Raw genomic sequence first — 22764 nt, forward strand, 5'->3', positions numbered from 1 at the left:
TTTAATTAATCATTATTCAAGTACAGTCAGTTTTGCTTTGAATTGTCCTATATTTAGTTGCAGTGTTAATTTTCAAACTGTGCACAATGTAAAAATGAACAAACTATGATGGGTGTGCTAGCGGTTTCATCAATGAGGATCAGGCCAGGGTTAAGATCAAGCCTCCCTTCTGCTATTGGCTGCTCTCCCGTCGCCCCTCCTCCTCAGCGAGCAGCATGCTCCCGCACCTTGAATAATAAGCATCGAAAGCCGCCTGCAAACCACCTCAAGCCCAGCAGAGAAGACAGCTAGTTACAGCTGAGCCGAGCCGGTGACAAGCCTCCGTCTATGTTCACTGTGCAAACAGCCACACACGGCAAGAGAAGACCGGGGCGGTGACCACGTGAGGAACGACGAGAAGCGTGAAGAAAAAGGGGGGGGGGGGGATCGGTCCACTTTATGCCGACGAACGCTGTCCTTATGCCGCCACACTCCTCCATGCTGTCGGGGGAGCGGAAGACAACCGGCGCGTAAAGTTGCTGGCTTGAGTGAGCATTGTGGTTGAACGTACGTTCCCGTGTGGAGTTCACAATTGCAGACCCCCTCACGGCGTCTTTGTGTGCGGATGAGCCATGCCTGTCGGATGGTGACAAAACCGGAAAATATGGATTCGCTTTCACTATAGCAAACAGTTTTGGTTTTTTGTATTTATTTTGGAAAAATTGCTCTTTCATCTTTTGACCATTCTTTTTGAAATTATTTTATTATCATTTTTCAAAAGACCACTGAGGATTTCTCGACTGTTGTGGAGTTACAATCATGAACTTTGTTTTTAGTTTGGCACAAATTCTCTTGGCGGCGGTTTTGAACCTATCCACTGTAAAGGTGAGTTTCGGACATTTCAGTTCCCGTTCCTATAATTGATTCATAACTGCTTTATAACTAATCCACAGCATGTTGCGAGAGGTCAGCTCACGAAAGAAGCCAAACCAAATTCTTTCCAGTTGTTTTACGTGTTTCCAATAAAAAACCCTGATTATATTTATAACTTTGGGAAACATTTGCTTTGGATTGTGCATTTTTTCAATTGATGTCGTCAGCACAGTGGCACGCTAATGTGCCCCCGGTCAGATGCATATTTCACTTAGAAGCGAAGGCTCGAGGTGAAACATGTCAGTTTACATTCAACACCGTGAATCGATCGCTGACAGAAGGTACGTGGAGAAGGACTTGTATTTCTCACATGGTGCAACGTACGGCGACAATTGTTCTCTGTACGAAACTCATCCCGAAGGTGCAGCAGCTGCAAACGGGCTGTCGCGCCCTGGGCCGAGAACGAATGTAGCTCTTGTGCCAGTCCAGTCAAGGAACTGATTGCAAATTCATGGTTTGGATGGATGCGTTTATTTGCGGTTGGGAACCGGAGAATATACAAAGGAGGAGGGGAACAAGCCCACCTCCTTCACAGCACGTTTCTCCACACAACGCTTTCTCACGCAATACCTCCGCCAATTGCAGCAGCCGCATGAGGTAAGCGGATGATGCAGCACATCGTCACGTCAACTTCTCTCACCATTTAAATAAAAAAGAAAAGAAAAAAAAAGGCTGCGCATTAGAGCAAATCGAGAGGAAAGCCGACGAGAAACGCCTTTCACAGTTGCACAACGTCACACGTTTGATTACGGAATCACTGACAATCACATGATGAACACCGCAACTTTCCAGTTTGAACTGTTAACGTTTGTTGGATTGACTCGATCATAGCCGTGTGCTGCACAGATTTACGGAAAATAACAAGCACACGCTGTTGTGCATCTCTTGCAGACTGCCAGCATTTACAAGGGAGTGGATAAGAGTAAAAATGAAGGTAAGCGTTCCATTTGTTCCTATTGTTATTGTTTCAAAGTCCGTTCTTTTCATCTGCGATAAGGCCAGACGAACAGAGGGCCACCATTTATATCCTCCATGCTCTCTCTCTCTCTCTCTCTCTCTCTCTCTCTCTCTCTCTCTCTCTGTCTCTCTCTCTCTCATGTTGGTGAGTAACTATCCATCCATCCATTCATTTTCTGAGCCGCTTCTCCTCACTTGGCTCCTCACTATCCCAGTTGTCATCGGGGCAGGAGGCGGGGTACACCCTTAACTGGTTGCCAGCCAATCGCAGGGCACATACAAACAAACAACCATTCGCACTCACTGTCATGCCTACGGGCAATTTAGAATCTCCAATTAATGCATGTTTTTGGGATGTGGGAGGAAACCGCAGTGCCCGGAGAAAACCCACGCAGGCATGGGGAGAAGATGCAAACTCCACACAGGCGGGGCCGGGGATTGAACCCGGTTCCTCAGAACTGTGAGGCTGACGCTCCAACCAGTGCCGCCTGAGCAACTAATTAACATTATTATATACAATATAAATCTCAAACCAAAACTAAAAACTGTGACAGGACAGGATGTGATATATACACACACACACACACACACACACACGGTACGGTGGAACAACTGGTTAGCACATCTGCCTCACAGTCCTGATGATCAGGGTTCGAATCCCGGCCCCGCATGTGTGGAGTTTGCATGTTCTCCCCGTGCCTGGGTGGGTTTTCTCCGGGCACTCCAGCTTCCTCCCACATCCCAAAAACATGCGTGGTAGGTTGATTGACGTCTCTAAATTGTCCGTAGGTGTGAATGTGAGTGCGAATGGTTGTTTGTTTCTATGTGCCCTGCAATTGGCTGCCGACCGGTTCGGGGTGTACCCCGCCTCCTGCCCAAAGATAGCTGGGATAGGCTCCAGCATGCCCGCGACCCTTGTGAGGATGAGCAGTAAGGAAAATGGATGGCTATATATACACTGTATAATCCTTGTTTTAAATGGTATGTATTCATTTTTTTCCCATCCATTAGTCTGGAGATTGTCTTTCGCGCTACCTGGTTGGCTACAGGTCTGACTTTGGACTTTGGAGTCCCCATAAAAGTGGTGTAGATTACACTGCTGGGATGTCTATAATAATTCACATTTGGTAGAAGTTTGTGTGTCTTAATTTGAACGAGTCTGTTGCAGCAGCCGCCCAGTCAATACATTAGCAGTCAGCCTTGGTTCAGTGTCATCTGCTTGTTTGTTTGACAGTGACACTGTTGTGCTCAGGCCAAGGTTGGAGCCTTTCGCTGGTGATAGATGGCGACGATTGGCTGCAGCAGATATCATCTCTGAGCAGAGGCACAGGGTCGTGTGATAGTTATTGGGGTGATAGTTTGTGAAGTTCAAGAGCACACAGGTGGCAGACTTCCTTCTCTTCCTCAAACAATATCACACCACCTGTCAGACTGACGTAAGAAAAACCACCAGGTTTGAATGGGTTGGTTTTAGTGCTTGAGACATTATATGGCTGGAGAACATACATGGGGCTAATTCGAGTCATTGTTGGTGGATCATTGAGGTCAGCCTTTTGAATGTGTGACTTAGGCAGTCAATCAATTTTAGTGGAATCCTCAATCAGGGTGTCAGAGGATCATGTAGGCATCATAAATGGAAAATAAAAATGGATAGCTGATTGAATCCTATTTTAAGTCAGAGGCATTATTCAAGACACTCAGCCAACACAGTATAGGGTTTATAGGGTCACATGTCAGTGATGACCCCTGGCGCCACACTTTCTGAGGTGAGGCTGGTCTGACTAACCACGGGTCAGAAGTTTGTAAAGGATCACCGAGAGCTCAGTCTGATGGACCGTTGGGTGGATTATTCTCAGCTGCACAGGGGATGGAAAAACGGGGAGGGGCGACTGACTCTACCGTCCTAAGATTGACTGAACATTTACGTAATTAGTGATGCACCGATACCGATACCAGTATAGTATAGTTGTAGCTACACACCGATACCACATCGCCGGCCTGACATATACTTTCCATGTCAGCTGTGTAGAGGTACTAGTATCACCGCAGTTGATACCTGATATCCTGTCACAGTTTTATTTGATACATTTTGGTGTTCTCAAGAAGCCAGTCTTGTATTTTTTTTTACTCACTTCATTTTGTAGTTAACACAAAGAGGTGACATGGCGTCCTTTGTTTATATTCACTGGACTCTATGTTCTTCTTCGCCTCTTATCTACTGTGTGTGCTCCTTTTACATAGTGCCCCTCAGGGTTTGGACTGAGACACCACATTATTCAACTAAACTTTATGTATAGAGGACTTTAAAGAACAACCACAGCTGTAACTAAGTTCTGTTCATAATAAAGATCAAATATAAAACATAAAACACAATAAAGTAATAAAATGATGGCTAAATAAACAAATAGATGTAAAATGTCAGTCATGACTAGTCGTTACTCTAAAAAGTGAGACATATGCCATGTTCAAGAAAAGTTTGTTATTTTGTGTTTTTGAACAATATTTCATCACATAAAATAAGAATAAAACATTTTCACCCCAATTGCAAGACATAATCAAAGTATTGCTACTTGTAAGTCATGGTACTTATACTCACTCTGAAAAAAGTGGTATTAGTGCATCCCTACATTTAACACAAGGCAATGAATTCATCTGGAAATGTTACAACTGCAGCCACCTCAAAATGGCAATTTTTTTCTGTAGTTTATGTATTTTTAACTTTCACCTTACCACCATGTTAAAGTTAGCTTTTTGATACACGTTTACATCGTCTTACACTGACCGAAAAACGCATGAACAATGTGTTTGTGTTAAAGCAACAGCATCTGTCATTCCTCGTTCTGTGTTTACAGTCAGAGCAGATAGACTAAACTAGATTTGGGAGTTTAAATGGTCATAGTTACTAAATGTTCGGTCTGTGGTAGATATCTGTCAATGAAGCTCTCACAGGATAACCAATTGCAATTAAAATGACTGTAACTGAGCTATTGAAAAACAATTTCTCCTCTTTTTCAGTTATTCAATTCATAGATGTCTTCACGAAGAGTAGGTGCCAGCCCAGAGAAATGCTTGTAGACGTCTCCCAGGAGTATCCAGAGGACACAGAACATACCTACATACCTTCCTGTGTAGTCCTCACTCGATGTGGAGGCTGCTGCACTGATGAAACGATGGAGTGCGTGCCAACTGAAATCCGCAATGTTACGCTGCAAGTGAGTTGAGGATGGACGCCCCTAAACTGTGTTTGTTGAATGACACAGGTGAAAAGCATGAACAAAGGCCCATTACATGCCACTTTCGTGCATAGGTTTCTCGATTCAAGGGCAAAACAGCTCACATTTAACTCACAATTATTCTGATTTTTGGTGAGGGTTATTATGGACTCATGCTGTATGTTATCAAGTGTCTAAAATTCCATGCCGTATCAGCATGATGGTGACAATTCAACCTAACACTACATCATTAACAAATACCATCGTCATTCTTTTATCCTTTTATTATTATTAACAGTAGTAGTTGTGTTTTTGAGCAATGTGCAACGAGAGTAAATAAAACTGCACCTCCTGTATAATACATGCCAGTGTCAAGGCAGCTCTTCTATATTTTAATTCAAAAATAATTGTATTTACTTATTCATTATTGAATTATTATTATTTCAATTATTGCCTGTTTTATGTACAGCACTTTGTTACAGCTGCGGTTGTTGTTAAAGTGCTATATAAATAATATTGAGTTGAGTTTTAACTAAATTATTCCATGGCATTTGAATTATTAAAAGGTATTTCAATGTTCTTAAAAAGCCGAAAGTAAACACAATGTTACTCCGGTGGGGGATCAAACACACATTTGTAAAATCAGCATCAGTCATTGCTAACAGCACAGCTTGCAATTCTTGAGCCAAAAAAGCGAGGTCTGCTTTCCACTGGCAATTTAATAAACTATTTCTGTCAGTTTAGATGCAAACCCACCTTCAAAATTGCTTTGATATCCAAAAATGTTTATTCCACTGTCTTTTGAGTCCTGCCATTCCCAACATTTGCACCTCTCCACCGTCTAACATTATCATCTCCCAGGAACAGGAATTTAATGTTCTTCCCCGGGAATATCTTTTGTATTGTATAGGAGACCATTGTACATGTCATACATTTAACGAGAGTCATTGTGAAAATGTCAAAGCACCCTAAACCAGAAGTTGCGTCATATAATGAGACAATCACTATTAAACTAATGAATTGGACTCATCATTAACTGAATACAAAGTAAGCTATTGACCAGCTGCCACTGCCTGAAAGTAGTTAAAGCTATTACAATAGACACAGGGGTCACCATCATGGTGCCCATTTAGGCACCAAGTAGACCTCAAGGACCCCATGAGTAGTCCGCAGCCCTGTTCTAAAAATAGCTCACTAGTGATAGGACAGTGTGATTTTTTGAGGAATGTTGCAGAAGTGATCATTCGAAAATGTAAACACTGGCAGAGAGTTATAAAACTAAAGTTGCATAGTGATTTTTGTCTCCTAATTAATGGGAAATCATCATCTTCACATAAATGAATGTAATTAATTCTTAATAATAACACATAATAATAACAACATAGTGCCCTGCGATTGGCTGGCAACCAGTTCAGGGTGTACCCCGCCTCCTGCCCGATGACAGCTGGCATTGGCTCCAGCACGCCCGCGACCCAAGTGAGGAGAAGCGGCTCAGAAAATGAATGAATGAATGAATAACAACATATTATTAAAGGTAATTTGAGAAAAAGTGTTCATCCATCCATCCATCCATTTTCTGAGCCGCTTCTCCTCACTAGGGTCACGGGCGTGCTGGAGCCTATCCCAGCTATCATCGGGCAGGAGGCGGGGTACACCCTCAACTGGTTGCCAGCCAATGTGCCCTGCGCACATACAAACAAACAACCACTCGCACTCACATTCACACCTACGGGCAATTTAGAGTCGTCATTAACCTACCATGCATGTTTTTGGGATGTGGGAGGAAATCGGAGTGCCCGGAGAAAACCCACGCGGGCACAGGGAGAGCAAGCAAACTCCAAACAGGCGGGGCCGGGGATTGAACCCCGGTGCCAGATTCTCTGAACCTTTTGATGATGATGTGGACCGTGGATGATGAAATCCCTAACGTTCCTTGCAATTGTACATTGAGGAACATTGTCCTTAAAGTGTTCGACTATTTTCTCACAGCACTTGTTCACAAAGAGTTGATCCACGCCTCATATTTGCTTGTGAATGACTGAGCAATTCAGGGAAGCTCCTTTTATACCCAATCATGGCACCCACCTGTTCCCAATTAGCCTGTTCACCTGTGGGATGTTCCAAACAGGTGTTTGATGAGCATTCCTCAACTTTCTCAGTCTTTTTTGCCACTTGTCCCAGCTTTTCTGGAATGTGTTGCAGCCATAAAATTCGAAGTTAATGATTATTTGCTAAAAACAATCAAGTTTATCAGTTTGAACATTAAATATCTTGTCTTTGTAGTCTTCAATTAAATATAGGTTGAACATGATTTGCAAATCATTGTATTCTGTTTTTATTTATGTTTAACACACATCCCAACTTCATTGGAATTGGGGTTGTACAATTATGTACATGTTCAAAGCCTCTCGTGGACTCTGAGCACACTTGGACTTTGGCATGCATGATGGTTGAAGAAGTACGGAATGCATGATTGCACAGACGTCTTCATGTCTTTCAATTAGGGAGGGCGAGATCTTTGGGTTTACACATTTGTCCCAAGTGAACAACCTTGTTTAACAGTAGATATTATAAAGCTGACCTTTTCTTTGTCATGTCCTCTGTTTTCCTTCAAGGTAATCCGGGTTAGATCAATGGTCACGCAACATAAAACTCAGTTAAGCTTCACAGAACATCAAAAGTGTGACTGCAGGTGAGAGAGCAGACATTTTCATTCAATTTAATCGATTGGAGCAAAAATCACATTTGAACATGATTTTTATTATTATTATTTTTTTTTCCATTTCAGACTTAAACCTGAAGTTCAAGCAAAGAAAGAATAGTAAGTAGGTTGTATATGTGCATTTTTGCATAATTGTATTTCTGTCCTGGGGGTTTGTGTGTGTGTGCGTGCGTGTGTGTGAGAAGGGGGTATTATGGGTCAGATCAAGATTTCTTTTTAAAGCGCTATGATTTTGCCTGGATACCTTGTTGTACTTACGCTGGAAGAAAAGCAGACACACATACCTTCCCCATTGTGTCATATAGCTTGGCTAAAGATTAATTAATGGTGCCTTCCATCTTTGGCAACAAAATAATGGGGATAATTCCCAGTTAAACTTAACTTTTATTCGTGATAGACATTGAATGCCTATTTTGTTGGTTCAATAGTTCCGTGATTCCCAACCAGGGTGCCGTGGCACTCTAGTATGCTGTGAGAGATCATCAGGGTGCCGTGGGAAATTATGCCATTTCACTTAATGTGTCAGAAATGTATTATTGTTTAATAATTAATATATCTTTTTTCATCTATCTGTGCCAGTGACGTAATAAGTCATGGTTTCCTGCGAGTATATCAGCTTTGTGTTCAATTAAACAGACCCAGCGTTCACGATAAGTAAATTTGTGAGTAAATTGAGACAAGATCACCATGATTTCAGTCGTCATACTTGTTTGCTGGTGTGCGATGGACATTTTTATAATGTAAAATGGGTGCCTTGGCCAGCATAAAAGTTGGGAAACTCTGCGATAGGTTGTTTTTGTTTTTGTCAACAGGCACATTTGGGACATATTTTGGTTTACCAAAATGTGACATGTCCAGCCTTGTTGCTACAATTTAGGAATTCCAACAAATACAATCCAGGCCAAGTGTGCACTTAAATTGTTTTGTGTGGCCAACTGGTTAGTACATTTGGGTTCAAATCCAGCCTCACCTGTGTGGAGTTTACACGTTCTCCCGTGCCTGTGTGAGAAAACTCTAAATTGCCCATAGGTGTGAATGTGAGTGTGAATGGTTGTTTGTTTATATGTGCCCTGCAATTGGTTGGCGACCAGTTCAGGGTGTACCCCGCCTCTCACCCAGAGTCAGCTGGGATGGGCTCCAGCACTCCTGTGACCCTCGTGAGTATAAGCGGAATGGAAAATGAATGGATGGATTGATGGATAGAAAGAAGTTAGGGATGAGGATTTGATTGAGTCTGCTTGATTGATTGTTCTAAACTCGTGTCTTCTGTGGCAGTGTTGTATTGAGCAGAACAAAGCTGTCTGGAGGAGTTGTGTCATACCTGAAGTCCTGGGCTGGGCGATTAAAATTCGAATTTGAAATTTAATCGTGATTTAGATTCTAATGATCATAAAAAGTTTGTTATGGAAGAAAAACGATTAATGTGCAGCAACGCGGGTTGTGTATGCAAGTTCCTGCGTTGTAAACGTACTATGAACGCACTGTGTTGCTTGTAGCAAGCGTGTGACGCTTGTTCTTTTGCCTTCCCTGAGTGTGCTTTAAGCTGTTTATTGACACCCCAGTTGGAATTTACTGTCAAGGCACAACAAAAAGAATTACATTGAATATTGAAATACAAGACACACATTGTTGTAGAAATGGCCAACTTAAGCTATCAGTCAATGAAAAACCCTTTTGACGGTCTAGTATAAGACCTGACTGTCTGACATGACATCAGACTAAAATGTTCGTGTTTTAGGTTAATTTGGATTACCAGCATTATTTCTATTTGCTAAATGCACGGAATATTTAGAGAAGGATATTTTAACAAATATATATAATAGACAATACAGTCACCACAGACATGTCAATGTTTTTAGCTTTTTTGGCTGTAGATATTTTTATTGATTGGTTTTCATTTCTACTTTTTAATATATTATGATTTTACTTGTTACTCACTTATTTTTTGGTTGATCTATATTTAAAGTTGAGTTTTTGGTAGTTAAATAAATACTAAGTTTTGAAATCAATGAATAATCGTGATTTCAATATCAATCAAAATAATCATGATCATTCCTTTTTTCATAATCGCCCAACCCGACTGAGGTCTGCATGGATGAAGCTCAACTTCCTTGATCATTTTCTTTTTTAGACCCCCCCAAACAAGTTACACTTCCGCTGCAAGTAGTGTCTCCATTTTGCCTTATTTGCATCTGGACTCACCGATCCAACAGTTAATTCCTCACAGTCGACAAAGGTCTTAACATCCATCCATCCATTTTCTGAGCCGCTTCTCCTCACTAGGGTCGCGGGCGTCCTGGAGCGTATCCCAGCTGTCATCGGGCAGGAGGCGGGGTACACCCTGAACTGGTTGCCAGCCAATCGCAGGGCACATAGAAACAAACAACCATTCGCACACATGCCTACGGGCAATTTAGAGTCTCCAATTCATGCATGTTTTTGGGATGTGGGAGGAAACCGGAGAAAACCCACGCAGGCACGGGGAACATGCAAACTCCACACAGGCGGGGACGGGGATTTGACCCGGGTCCTCAGAACTGTGAGGCTGACGCTCTAACCAGTCGCCCACCGTGCCGTGTGTGTCTGTGTGTGTGTGTAAACCGATACATCAATATATTGAAGGAATCCTTACACCCGTAATATGTGTGTGTGCATGCGTGCGTGTGTATTGAAGGTAGAGACCAGCAATTTTCAATACCGTATTCTGTCAATACAGTATATACAGGCGTCTCTGCAGACTGCAGACCACCCGCTGCTGTCTGCGCTGTGACTCCAGTTGCACAAATCTAACCCTTAACTACCTTCCTAGTCTAATTGTGGCAACAGGTGTCAGGCACTAAACCTATTTTTATTTTTGGTGGCGCAAATAGAGGAAGAAAAGAGTGATGAGTGGAGACCCTGTCGGTTAAATCAGTTGACACAAATTATTGTGTCTTTAGATAGCTCCAAACATCATCGCTTCATTTTCATGTTCAGGATTTGATCCACTCATTGAGACATGCAATTGCAGTGAGCACATATTAAATCAGGCAGGCAGGCAGGAAGTCAATATGTTATTTCCAACCACTGTGAACAGGTCCACATAAGTCATTAACATCTGACTTCACTACTTAGGATGCCAAAGTAGGAAAATACTCTGCACAGATTCAAGATGTCTCATTTAGATAGCATGTACAGTTTAAAGAAATAATGGTTAATAAGCAACAGGTCAAGCTGATTTTAAATAATACTCCACTTCTCACAGACAAACCTCACAACTCCATGCAGACATTTATTAATACAGTGACATATACCGTAATTTCTCATGTATAATGTGCACCCATGTATAATACGCACCCCCAAAGTTGACCTATGTGTAATGCATTTTTACAATGCATGATTTTGCTTCTATCCATATGATCAAAACATTAAATATTATCTGTATTTTGTTAGTTTTTTAAAAGAATAATTCTGAAGTTAAGCACTTTATTTGAACACATATTTTTTTTAATTTAATTTATTTTGAAATTCACAGCCCTTCTTTTATTTAGTAAATTAGAAAACACAGTTGTGCTCATATGTTTGATTACCCCAGCAGAATTTGTAAGATGGGTACAATTCTTTAACGAAAACATGAAGGACCAGGTGAACCACATTTAATTTTATTTTAATGGGATTCAAATTCAACGGTCAAGCAGTCCAGAAAAGCATAATCACTAAACAAAACATAACCATAAGGAAATGAATGATGGTTGTTGTTCAGTCATATTTAAAAAAAAAAAAAAATTAAATATTTCACAAATTCTGCCACAGGGTATGGAACTTATGAACACAACTGTACATATATGCAGTCATACGAACCCCTGTCATATTGGAATGAAAGTGTAGGCTACACTTTTTTGTATAACCCCTAGGTGGCGGTGGCATATTAGAATTAAAGTGTACACCTTTCTCGTAACCTCTAGGTGGCGGTGGCACTTTTGAATGAAAGTGATGGTTGCATACATTTCTAAAATGTGAAAGTTTTTTTCCATTTACCCCTATACCGATGTATAATGCACACTATTGACTTTTGACAATTCTTTGGGGAGGAAATTGCACATTATACACGAGAAATTACGGTGCATGTATCCATCCTTAACACCTCCAAGTAGGTCAGATTGTTAAAGTAGATAAAGGCAACATGTGACTGCCGATTTGTATAATGGTGTCCTGAAAGTGGAAGTATTGGAAGCCCAGGAGCGATGAGATCCTCTTACCAAAGTCAAATCCTTTTGTTGTGAGGCTGAAATGACCTAAGCTTTGCCCTGCCATGCTGGAGGATTGCCTGTTTCTGTTCACAGTCGGCTACTTTGACCTGCAGCAGGTTAGAGTGGCGGTGCTGTAAAGAGGGTGTACTCGTTTGTCATAGGGATATACTGTATGCCCTGATTCACCTCCATTATTTGGATCAATATCCCACCCTGCTAATGACGAGATTGGATGAGAAAGCAGATGCAGTTCTGGTTGATTAGTTTCTGCTTGATATTATTGATTTTGCTCAGCACAAACTTGGCTGTATCTCCTTCAAATTTCTTTGCCTGCTTTCACCTCTGTTTGTCAGAGGTAATGGAGAGAAATGAAGGCAAAGTCCCAACATGAAGATTTACATGGTCAAGTATCTAATGTGTATGCTGTCATCTGGTCTGTTTTGTCCTGCACTGATATATGTTTGCCACTCTCTCGGTAAATTTTATCTTCTGTCGTGTCTCCATTTGTCTCCAATGATAGCTGTATTTTCAGGCAACAGTCAAGTGTTAAATAAATATAAGACATACAGTGGATTCTTGTAGCCTTGAGGGTTTTACTGATAAAGTTGAATGCTGTGGGTTATGAAGCATCTTTTTTAATGGGACGGACATTTGAGGTGATACTGAATTGATCATGATGCCTGGATGTGAGACAAAGCATTCCTCCTTATAGCCTCACCTTCTCCACCAAACAATACCAATATATCAAGTTAGTTCCTTGTTTTGTCTTGATTGTGACCTTGCATCTTGGGAGAGCTTTGTAACAGATACAGTGACAGATTCAACGTCTAGCTCAGCCTAATTATCGTTGCATGCTTGGTACGAGTATCGGTTGTATCACTTTGTTTTCATCGGATATACTGTATGTTTTGAAGCATATTATGCAAAGTTAACGTAGTAGGTTTGCTCAAGCTCCTTAAATAAAATAATAATAATGAAATAAATGAGGGGCAGTAAAAAACTAATGAGCCCAATTTAATTTAACCTGCTAATAATAGATTTTTCATTTTTTAGAAAATTTCACGGTTTGTAGTTTAAATACTTGTTTGAAGATTTATTTTTTTAAAAACGTTTTGTTTAAGGCTGTCGTCTTCCTGTCAGCCGTTTTGGAGATTACGTCATTGTTGGATGCCAGTCAGAAGCAGAGAGTTGTGATTGAATTTCTTGCTTTGGAAGGGGAATTACCACTAAACATTTTCAAAATGTTACATAATGTCCATCCGTCCATTTTCTTCCGCTTATCTGAGGTCGGGTCGCGGGGACAGTGGCTTTAGCAGGGACGCCCATACTTCCCTCTCCCCAGCCACTTCATCCAGCTAGCTGGGAGAAATAGTCTCTCCAGCGTGTCCTGGGTCGTCCCTGGAGTCTCCTCCCGGTGGGATGTGCCCGGAATACCTCACCAGGGAGGCTTCCAGGAGGCATCCGAATCAGATGCCCCAGCCACCTCATCTGGCTCCTCTCAATGTGGAGGAGCAGCGGCTCTACTCTGAGCTACTCCCAGATGACCGAGCTTCTCACCCTATCTCTAAGGGAGAGCCCGGACACCCTGCGGAAGGAACTCGTTTTGGCTGTTTATATCCCGGATCTTAATTTTCGGTCACAACCCACAGTTAAATTTTGGGTTTAGGGATCATCAATGATGACACATGATGGTGATGTCATTAAAATGGTAACTCTACGATCTTCTTTGATTAGTGCCTTGACCCAAGCACTATTCCCAGGTGCTGAAGATGGTCTGCGGCTTCTTTGCTTGTCACAGAGGTCACTCAAAGCAGGCTCTTGTTCTTCCCCTTTGATCCTGGACACCCACATTTTGACTGTGCTGTAGCCTATTGCAGCTTCCCCATACACATGGTGCGACATTTTGAAAATGTTTAGTGGTGGTTCCCCTTCCCAAGCAAAAAAAAATTAAATTCTGCTGCTGACGGGCATCTAACAATGACGTTATTTCCAAAATGGCCGACAGGAAAAGGACAGGTTTAAACCCTTTTTAAAAAAAAAAAAACATTCAAACAAGTATTTAAAATACAAACCATGATCATTTATGGAAAAAAAAAACATTATTAGTCTGTAAAATTAAATTGGACTCATTTCTGTTTGACTGCCCTTCGTAGTAACCAAGTAGCTTGATATGATGGCATAACATTTACTGTAGGTGTCCTGGCATTTACCGTGTGATTTTACACAAATGCAAGTCGTAGCCATCAAACACAAAAAGTGTATGAACTTGTGTTACTCTTGAAGGAGATCAGATAAAGATGTTGTTATACAGGGGTCTAAGGGCACAAGGATCCCAGAGTTGGTGGATTAGTCTTAACTGCTGAAATGTCAAATCTGAGCCACAAATCTTGTGTGTGCATATATTTTCTTCACTCAACAATCATGATAAATAAGATGATGAGGGGCGGGTTGGGATGTGAAAAGAGGAGGGATTAGGGATTTTGCATGATTGTCTATGTCTGCCCTTTCCGCAGAATTCGCTCAGAAGCTTAGCTCTCTCTCTATCTCTTTTGTCTCTACTTTTTGCTTCCCTTGCAGCCACTGTGCGCCTTGTTCAGAGAGAAGAAAGCGCTTGTTTGTGCAGGACCCTCTCACCTGTAAATGCTCCTGCAAATTCACACAATTAGACTGCAAGTCCAGGCAGCTTGAATTAAACGAAAGAACTTGCAGGTTTGTTTACCATACATACGATAAACATTCGTGCCTTGCATCCATGCTTTTTTTTCTCCTGGTTTCTTATCTCTTCACCCATTGCTGTGCTTTGAGCATAGATGGATTCTCTGTTGATAACCGCATGACTGTCTCTTGCCTTTTGATCTTGTTTTGTATTTGTACATGTGAATGTTGCTCTTTCCTTTTTCCCGGTGCTTGCATTGTGTCTTGTCAAATGCTACTGTGACTCCAGTCAGCATTGGAAGTAATAGTTGTTGTGATCATTCATTGTGATTGTCATGTGTCATTTTAATACAAAGCTCAGTGTTAGGTACATTTGTGTGCACAAGACCGTTATTCACGTTCAGACTCATCAATATAATCATAATATCCATTGCAATAGTTTGTTTATTTTATTGCAACAATCCCAAATTGATCTTAGTTTTTGGTCAGTTTATTTCCGGTAGCAGGAATTATTATGGATTTTCCATCTTCTGATTAGACTCATTCATAATCATAGTCTCATTCATCCATCCATTTTCTGTACCGCTTATCCTAACTTGGGTCGCGGGCGTGCTGGAGCCTATCCCAGCTATCTTCGGGCGAGAGGCGGGGTACACCCTGAACTGGAAACAAACAACCATTCACACTCAAATACACACCTATGGGCAATTTAGAGTCTTCGATCAACCTACCACGCATGTTTTTTGGTATGTGGGAGAAAACCGGAGTACCCGGAGAAAACCTACGCAGACACGGGGATTTGAATCCCGGTTCTCAGAACTCATCCATAATGTTTTTAATTGGCTTGAAGTCATTGAAGAGTCATTGAGGAGCACGCAACCCTGTAGAGCGGCTTGATTGGGTCCACCAAATCACAAGGCCAGCCAAGCCAGGCCAAAAATGTTCCCACAAAGTGTACATATAAGAATGATGTAGAGCAAGGGTGTCAAACATATGGCTCGTTTCTTCTTGATAATACCCCATCGATTCTCAATGGGGTTTGGAGCCGGCGAGTTGGCTGGCCAGTCAAGCTCTGTGATGGCATGGGCATCAAACCAGGTTTTGGTGCTTCTGGCGATATGGGCAGCGCCCAGTTCCTGCTGAAAGATGAAATCTGCATCTCCATACAGATCCTCAGCAGAAGGAATCATGAAGTCCTCTAAAACATTATGGTAGACTGGTGACCTTGGATTTAAGAAAGAGTTTACTGGACATTGCACCCCAAATCATGACTGACTGGATATTTCACACTGCACCTCAAGCAGCTTGGGTTCTTTTCTTCACCCGCCTTCCTCCTTGAATTCCGAATGAAAGGCACACTTTACTTTCATCGGAAAAGAGGACCTTGGACCACTGGCCAACAGTCCAGTCCTTCTTCTCCTTGGCCCAGTTGAGGCGCTTCCTACGTTGGCTCAGGCTCAGAAGTGGCTTGACCCGAGGAACCAGATAGTTGTAGCTCATCTGAGGTGGTTTTTGAAGTTGTGACTCCCGTCTCATTCCACTCTTTCTGGTTCTCTGCTAGATTCTGGAATCTTCTCTGTTTGATAATCCGCTGAAGCCCACGGTCTTGTCTTTTGCTGGTGCATCTTCTCCTGCCACATTTTGTCTTCCACTAGACTTCCATTGATATGCTTGGACACAGCACTCTGTGAACAGCCAGCCTCCTGAGCTATAAACTTTTGTGGCTTACCCATACTATGGAGGGTATCAATGATGGTCTTCTGGCCAGTTGTCAAGTCTGCAGTCTTCCCAATATTGAACCCAACTGAGACAATTGAACCAAACTGAAGTAATTGTATGACACCTGGGGAAACCTGTGCAGGCGCTTTGAGTTTATTAGATGATTAGTGTCTGACACTCAGTTTAAAACATTTATGGCCTGCAAAATTTGGGATGATTTCTTCACAGTATTCTAATTTTTTTAATTCCTGATTTTATGGGTTTTATGAGCTGGAAGCCCAAATTATGTAAAACTAAACAAATAAATACTTGCAACTGTTAAAATCGTGGGCCCTGAATCTATAATCTATGAAAGTTTAACTTTTTGAATGGAATTATGGAAATAAACAAAGTTTTCCATGATATTAAAATATTTGGGAAAGGGTCTGTATATATCCATTTTGGGTACCACTTATCCTAACTAGGGTCGCGTGCGTGCCGGAGTCTATCCCAGCTGTTTGGGCGAAAGGCGGGGTCCACCCTGAACTGGTTGCCATCTAATTGCAGGGCACATATGGATAAACAAACAACCATTCGCACTCTGCTACGGGCAATTTGGAGTCGTCAATTAACCTACCATGCATTTTGGGGGGATTTGGGAGGAAACAAACTAATATATTAAAATTAAATAAAACTTCTACCTTTAATGCACTTTTTTTTTGTTTTTTTTACTTAAATATATATATATATATATTTTTTAAATGTGCTAACCGACCATGCCGCCGCATATATATATCCACTGCGATATGTGATTTGCACACGTGTAAATAAAAAAAACAAAAACAGATTCATAATACTGTTTAAATTGCGATGGTTTTTGGTAAGAATTTTCAGATTGTATCATATGATTTGAAACGAGGTAACAGTCAATAAATCAATGTACTTGTAAGTCAATGAGTCAATAGATCAATGTACTTGTAATCTTTTGCACCAAAACAATGGGAACATTCTGAAATAGTTATTATTTATAGCTTATTAAACCATGAATACACTGGTCTGGCCCACTTGAGATCAAATTGCGTTGAATGTGGCCCGCCAACTAAAATGAGTTTGACGACCCTGATGGAGAGTTGCCATTCATTTTTGTTTCAAGTTTTATTTTTCTGATAACACTTTCCATGTGCATGCTCACCAATTGCTTGTTCTTCCACTCTCATCCGAAAGTGTATTGTTGATCTACTTGGCAGATACATTATGTCTGTTCGTTTGAGTTATGGCCGAAATGTTTCTCCCCTGCTCACAGTAAATGATGTACACTTCCCTGGAGAAGTAAGATGAACATTTTTCTTATTATTATTATTGTTATTATGATTGATTATTTTTAGGCAGCAAATACAGAACTGAATGTAACGTAGTCATGCACGCGCTCGCCAGCCGTTGTTAGATAGGAACGATAATAAAGTTGTTTTAAAAATCCTCCAGCTTTGGGACCCAATTTAAGAAGTTTACATTTTGAATCTTCAAAACCTTGTTGTTATATAAACAAGTGGCCAGAATTACATCCATTTTCTCTGTATATAGTTAAAAGCAGCACTTTATGTAATTAATAACAATGATAGCAAGCAACAATACAATATAAATGAGATTATCATGCTTTTTTTTTGCTCATTAAAAACAGACTGCATGTACTATATGATTCAAGCATTCTTAAATGATTCATGGTGATCCATTTTGAAGAATATTTGCATATTTCTGATGCACTGATAGCTATGCTGGTTGCTTAAACATTTACATGCTCACGCTCATGTATCATCCACTGTTTTGGGGAGTAACTACATTACGTGTAATGGTTCCTCCATGTAATTTTATTACAAAATGTATGTAATTGTAATCCACTACATCACTGGGAGAAAATTTGTAATTAAATTACAGTTGCTTTTGGAAATTTCCATGATTGCAATTTTAGTTATTTAGTTCTTTGAAAAATACCCTCAAAAGTTCTGATTTATTATTATTTTTTTTTTCATATAATTTACTCCATCTAAAGCTGACATTTGTGATTGGCTCTTTGGTCATGCCATGTCTCAAACATGACATATTTTTCCAAATATGACCTCGAAGCACCACCTTATGGTGTATTCTGTTAGTTTGTCTTTTTTTAAATACACCTTTAGAGAAAAATTTCAAAGGTCCTATTAATACATTCATTCAAAATTAAGAAAAGTAATCAAAATGTAATGAAAGAAATTGGTGATATTATTAAGAGAAAGTAATTGAAATAGTTACACTAGTATTCTATTTGTAACTTGTAATAGTAACTAACAACATTTCCAAAGTCATCCTCCCAACACTGACCACCCATGAATAACATAATGTAGTTGAATTAAGGTATACTCATTCCCATGCCTCCGTGAAGAACACACCCCAACAAGAGAGGTGCTAGGACCGCTGCCTCTAGTTAACAAGGCTACATGACCTCCTGTGACCCAGTCACTTATATGACCTCTGAACCCCCTGGGCCCCCCACACTGATCTGGATTTCGAGAGCCACACACGTCTGCGACCAGTGACATGATTGTAATAGGCTGCTTTATGTTCAGTAGATGGGGAGGTGGGAGTTTAGATCCCCACAACTTACAGTTCCAGCAGTAGCTTCAAGCCTCAGCTGCTTAACTCATCTGCAAACACATTTTAATAACAGAGAAAGTTAACATGTTAATTATCATGATCATTTTATATGAAGTTTTAAACTGAAAGGTAGAAAGCCATACAAGCTACACCCCTCACTTTTTTTCTGCCTTTGCCCTTGTCTCTAAATATATTTATATGCATGTACTGTGTATCTGAAAGATAATGTAGTCACTGGCTACGCTGAGACAAATCAGTCTCAAACCACTTAACCAGATTTCCGTGTCTTCTTCCACAGATGTGACAAACTGAGGAGATGAGACCAGGAGGCGCAGACTACACTGTTATGAAGGAATTCTTTTTGGCACAGCACTTTGAAATGTGAGGATGCATTCCCTTCAAGGACACTCAAGGACGATGCAAGACAGGACATTCTGGATTATTTTCTTGCCACTGTCTGTTTTCCACATAACGCTATTAATATATTTATACATATGTGCGTATACTCCAAGTACAGTACATCAACAGTGTGTATTGCTGCTACTATTTAAAACGAATGCGCTGTCGGCGTGTGAATGGGAAATGTGACAAGGCGTTGTGTTCATGGGTTAAAATTGGGGAAAATATATTTTATTTTATGTAAGACTTCACTGGATGCTGGTCTGCTGTGGATATGAACCTGAAAATACATCTTGCTTTCTGGAAAATTAGGTGACCACAATTTCATCCATTGATGCAACAAATGCTGAACTTGCCTGAAATGCCCGAATGGGGGCAGCTGGATTATAAAATAACGATGGGGATACCTGCGGCACTTGAACTGTATGGCAGGTTTCAGAACTTGTTGTCCTCTGTGACGCGATTAGATGTTTTGTCTGTACTGTAGGAAGTGACGACAGTTAATGTGAGACTATAACTATATAATATGACACAACTGCTGACACAGGTTACGTGCTGTGGTGACGAATAATGTGACCTTCTTCCTGATGGAAGTTCAATGACGATGGCAAGAACCAAAAGAAAGGTTTTCCAAGGACGTTTGATTCAAAAACAAACAAATAAATAATTGGGCTTCTCCCAACATTTGAGCAAGTAGAAGGGTCCTTTTGGTATAATTTGATCAATAATATATAGAAATATATCAAATTAAGCTATTGGTTTTATATGTTTAAATATGTCCCATGCTGAAACAACCACTCTTTAAGTCCTATTTTCAAGTTTTTGATTATTTTAAATTTTAGGCCTTCGTAGTAAAGGGAATCCTTATTGACAGAGCAAATAATGGTGGCCCATTGAAATACACTTCTTTTTATAACGGTAAAGACAATAAACAACTTCATAAAATTGTGTGAGTTCCACAATTTATGTGTTGCTCCTCAAACTCTGGGGATGCAAGTGTAGAAATGATCCAAACTACTCATTAAACCCATTACACTCATGTCTTTATATTGTACTATACAGTAAAGACATGCAATAGTTGCGACATTTTTACAAATTCATACATATTCATTCATATCTCAGAAGTACCACCAATTCACTGTCTGCTATTGTGTGAATGCAAAATGACTGCCACTTCCTGGCACGTCAGTTCACAGATCCCGCTGGTGTATTGCAACAACATAATGAGGCTCTCTCCAGTGGCATTAAACGCTAAACACAGCTTGAGTGAAAAAGAAGGCCCGTTCATAAAAGAACCAAAAAAAAAAAAAAAAAAAAAAAAAAAGGAACTCTGACGACAACAAGATGCGTTTGTGTTAGTTTTCAAGGAAAATGCAATAGACTTTAAGCAATAGGAGAAAAATCCTATAAATCCAAAAATGCAATTAGCATCTTCAGAAAACATGTTGCAAATCATGGAACTTCATTTCGGACACCTAACACTAAAGACATTTTGGCATTGGAAGTTAAAATAATATTCCTTTCTAATATTTCTTGTCTTAGAAACCATTATGACCTTTTTATGGATAACATCTCCCAATAATTCAAATACTCAGTAACATGAATGGATTTTCAGAAGGAATATTCAGTGGGCCATGTCTTGACTATTATTGATCACATTATATGAAAACGACCCATAACAACCCATGATGATAGTTTGAAAGTTGGTTTGCCAGGGTTAAAGGTATCGAACCACTACCCGTCTGGTCCTGCCTTCATCACAACTTTTTTTAGGTGGGAAAATATATTTTTATTGACATGCACAGTTTATTGTTTGTATTTTTATTTAGACATTGTGTTAATTTCACAACATGTCTTGACATCATGCTAAAGGGATATTAATGTAGGTATACATGACAAAGGGTAGTGACTAGATGAGCTAATAATAGGTCAGTCTGGAAACCCCCAACCTTGCGGTTTTTGTATTTAATGGCTTTGTCTGTGTTCCAAAGAAATAGTCATGCTTTCACAACAGAGCAATTCATTGTTAACTGTCTGTATGTACTTACAAGATATCCCTTTTTTCAAATAGACTACATTTAATTTATAGAATGTGTTCAGTATTCTCTATTATAATATTTATATGAATTGTTACAGTAATTTTTGTTTGTCCTTCCTTTCAATCTGCCTTGAGATTGAACATGTTTGACTGTGGATTTTTTTTTTTTTTTGGGGGGGACTGAAAACAAAGCTTTGACATTCCTGATTTAAACTAGAGCTATGTTACTCACCAGCCGAATGGGGGCGTGAAAGTTTCTCGTGGGGGAGGGAGGGGTTGGGCGTCATATAGTGGGCATTTGACCGATGGAAACCCCAGTCAAAAGTATGTGCGAATGATGCACCAGCACAGGTGCGTTTCATTTTGAACTCGGGACTCGGGCAATGGACATGTGGTATTGCACTTGCTTGCCCGCAGACGTCATAAGCAGGACTGAAGGAGTCTAGTAGCTGCTGCTCCTCAGCTCAGACCTAATTGTGTGAAGATTTTTGTCTGTAGGTCTCTAGTCTAAGGGTGGTGAACTGGTACTTTCTCTGGCTTTACTGACAAACCCAACTGACCTTCAAGTATTTTGTTTAAGCAAGACGACACAGTCACATGTAAATGTAAATTTGGCATTTCAACTGTTACCAGATAAGACCAGAGAGATCTTTCAACTCACTTTCAGAGTTCAAATAACGTGTAAATGTAAATGTAAAAAAAAAAAAAAAAAGTTCAGGCATTAGATGAGATGGCTAAAAATATCCAAAATGACATGTAGCTGCTAAAGTAATTTACACAACTCACCTTTTCTGCCAGTTGCAACACTGTTCTTTATCAGCCATGTGAGCCAGCAGTAAATCCTGATATTACCACCCTCAAACTAAAGTCCTGAGACTGAGTTCACTAAGCTGGGTCAGAGCCAATGCCTCACAAGTCCTCAGTTGATGAGAACATTCTTTTGTATTTAAATGAAAAAAAAATATGTTGAGTTTGTACAGCCACAAATTTTTTTGTAAGTATATTTTCACATTAATATATTTATTTGTGCTGTAAATTCTTTTACAATATTAATACTCTTTTTTTGTTTTTGTTTCTAGTTACTATTAAACATATTTATTTTTAAAATACATTGTTTCTTGTTTTCATCATTGCTGCCTTTAGACATTTGAAAGCATTGTCCAGCCAGATATACTGCAGCTGTTGTAAAGTCAGCTGGACACTTGATGCATGAGCAATGCACACACAAGATGTAATTGCAATGTTGACTTTTAGCTATAATTTATTAGGTTTCACAAAAATATGGCATTAACATTTAGAAATAATCCTTGTTAA

At 40.2% G+C, this 22764-nt stretch overlaps 1 protein-coding gene across 1 annotated transcript; it reads left to right on the forward strand.

Moving 5' to 3' along the window:
• Nucleotides 1-264: 264 nt before the first annotated feature.
• On the forward strand, nucleotides 265-22559 carry vegfaa (vascular endothelial growth factor Aa). Its single transcript, XM_061673625.1, has 7 exons — nucleotides 265-864; nucleotides 1804-1846; nucleotides 4885-5081; nucleotides 7697-7773; nucleotides 7870-7902; nucleotides 14610-14741; nucleotides 19312-22559. Exons 1-7 carry the CDS (start codon nucleotides 799-801, stop codon nucleotides 19331-19333), a joined length of 570 nt encoding a protein of 189 aa, XP_061529609.1. The 5' UTR covers nucleotides 265-798; the 3' UTR covers nucleotides 19334-22559.
• The last annotated feature ends 205 nt before the right edge of the window (nucleotides 22560-22764 follow it).

The sequence above is a fragment of the Phycodurus eques genome, chromosome 4 (assembly GCF_024500275.1).
Source record: "Phycodurus eques isolate BA_2022a chromosome 4, UOR_Pequ_1.1, whole genome shotgun sequence".
NCBI lineage: Eukaryota > Metazoa > Chordata > Actinopteri > Syngnathiformes > Syngnathidae > Phycodurus > Phycodurus eques.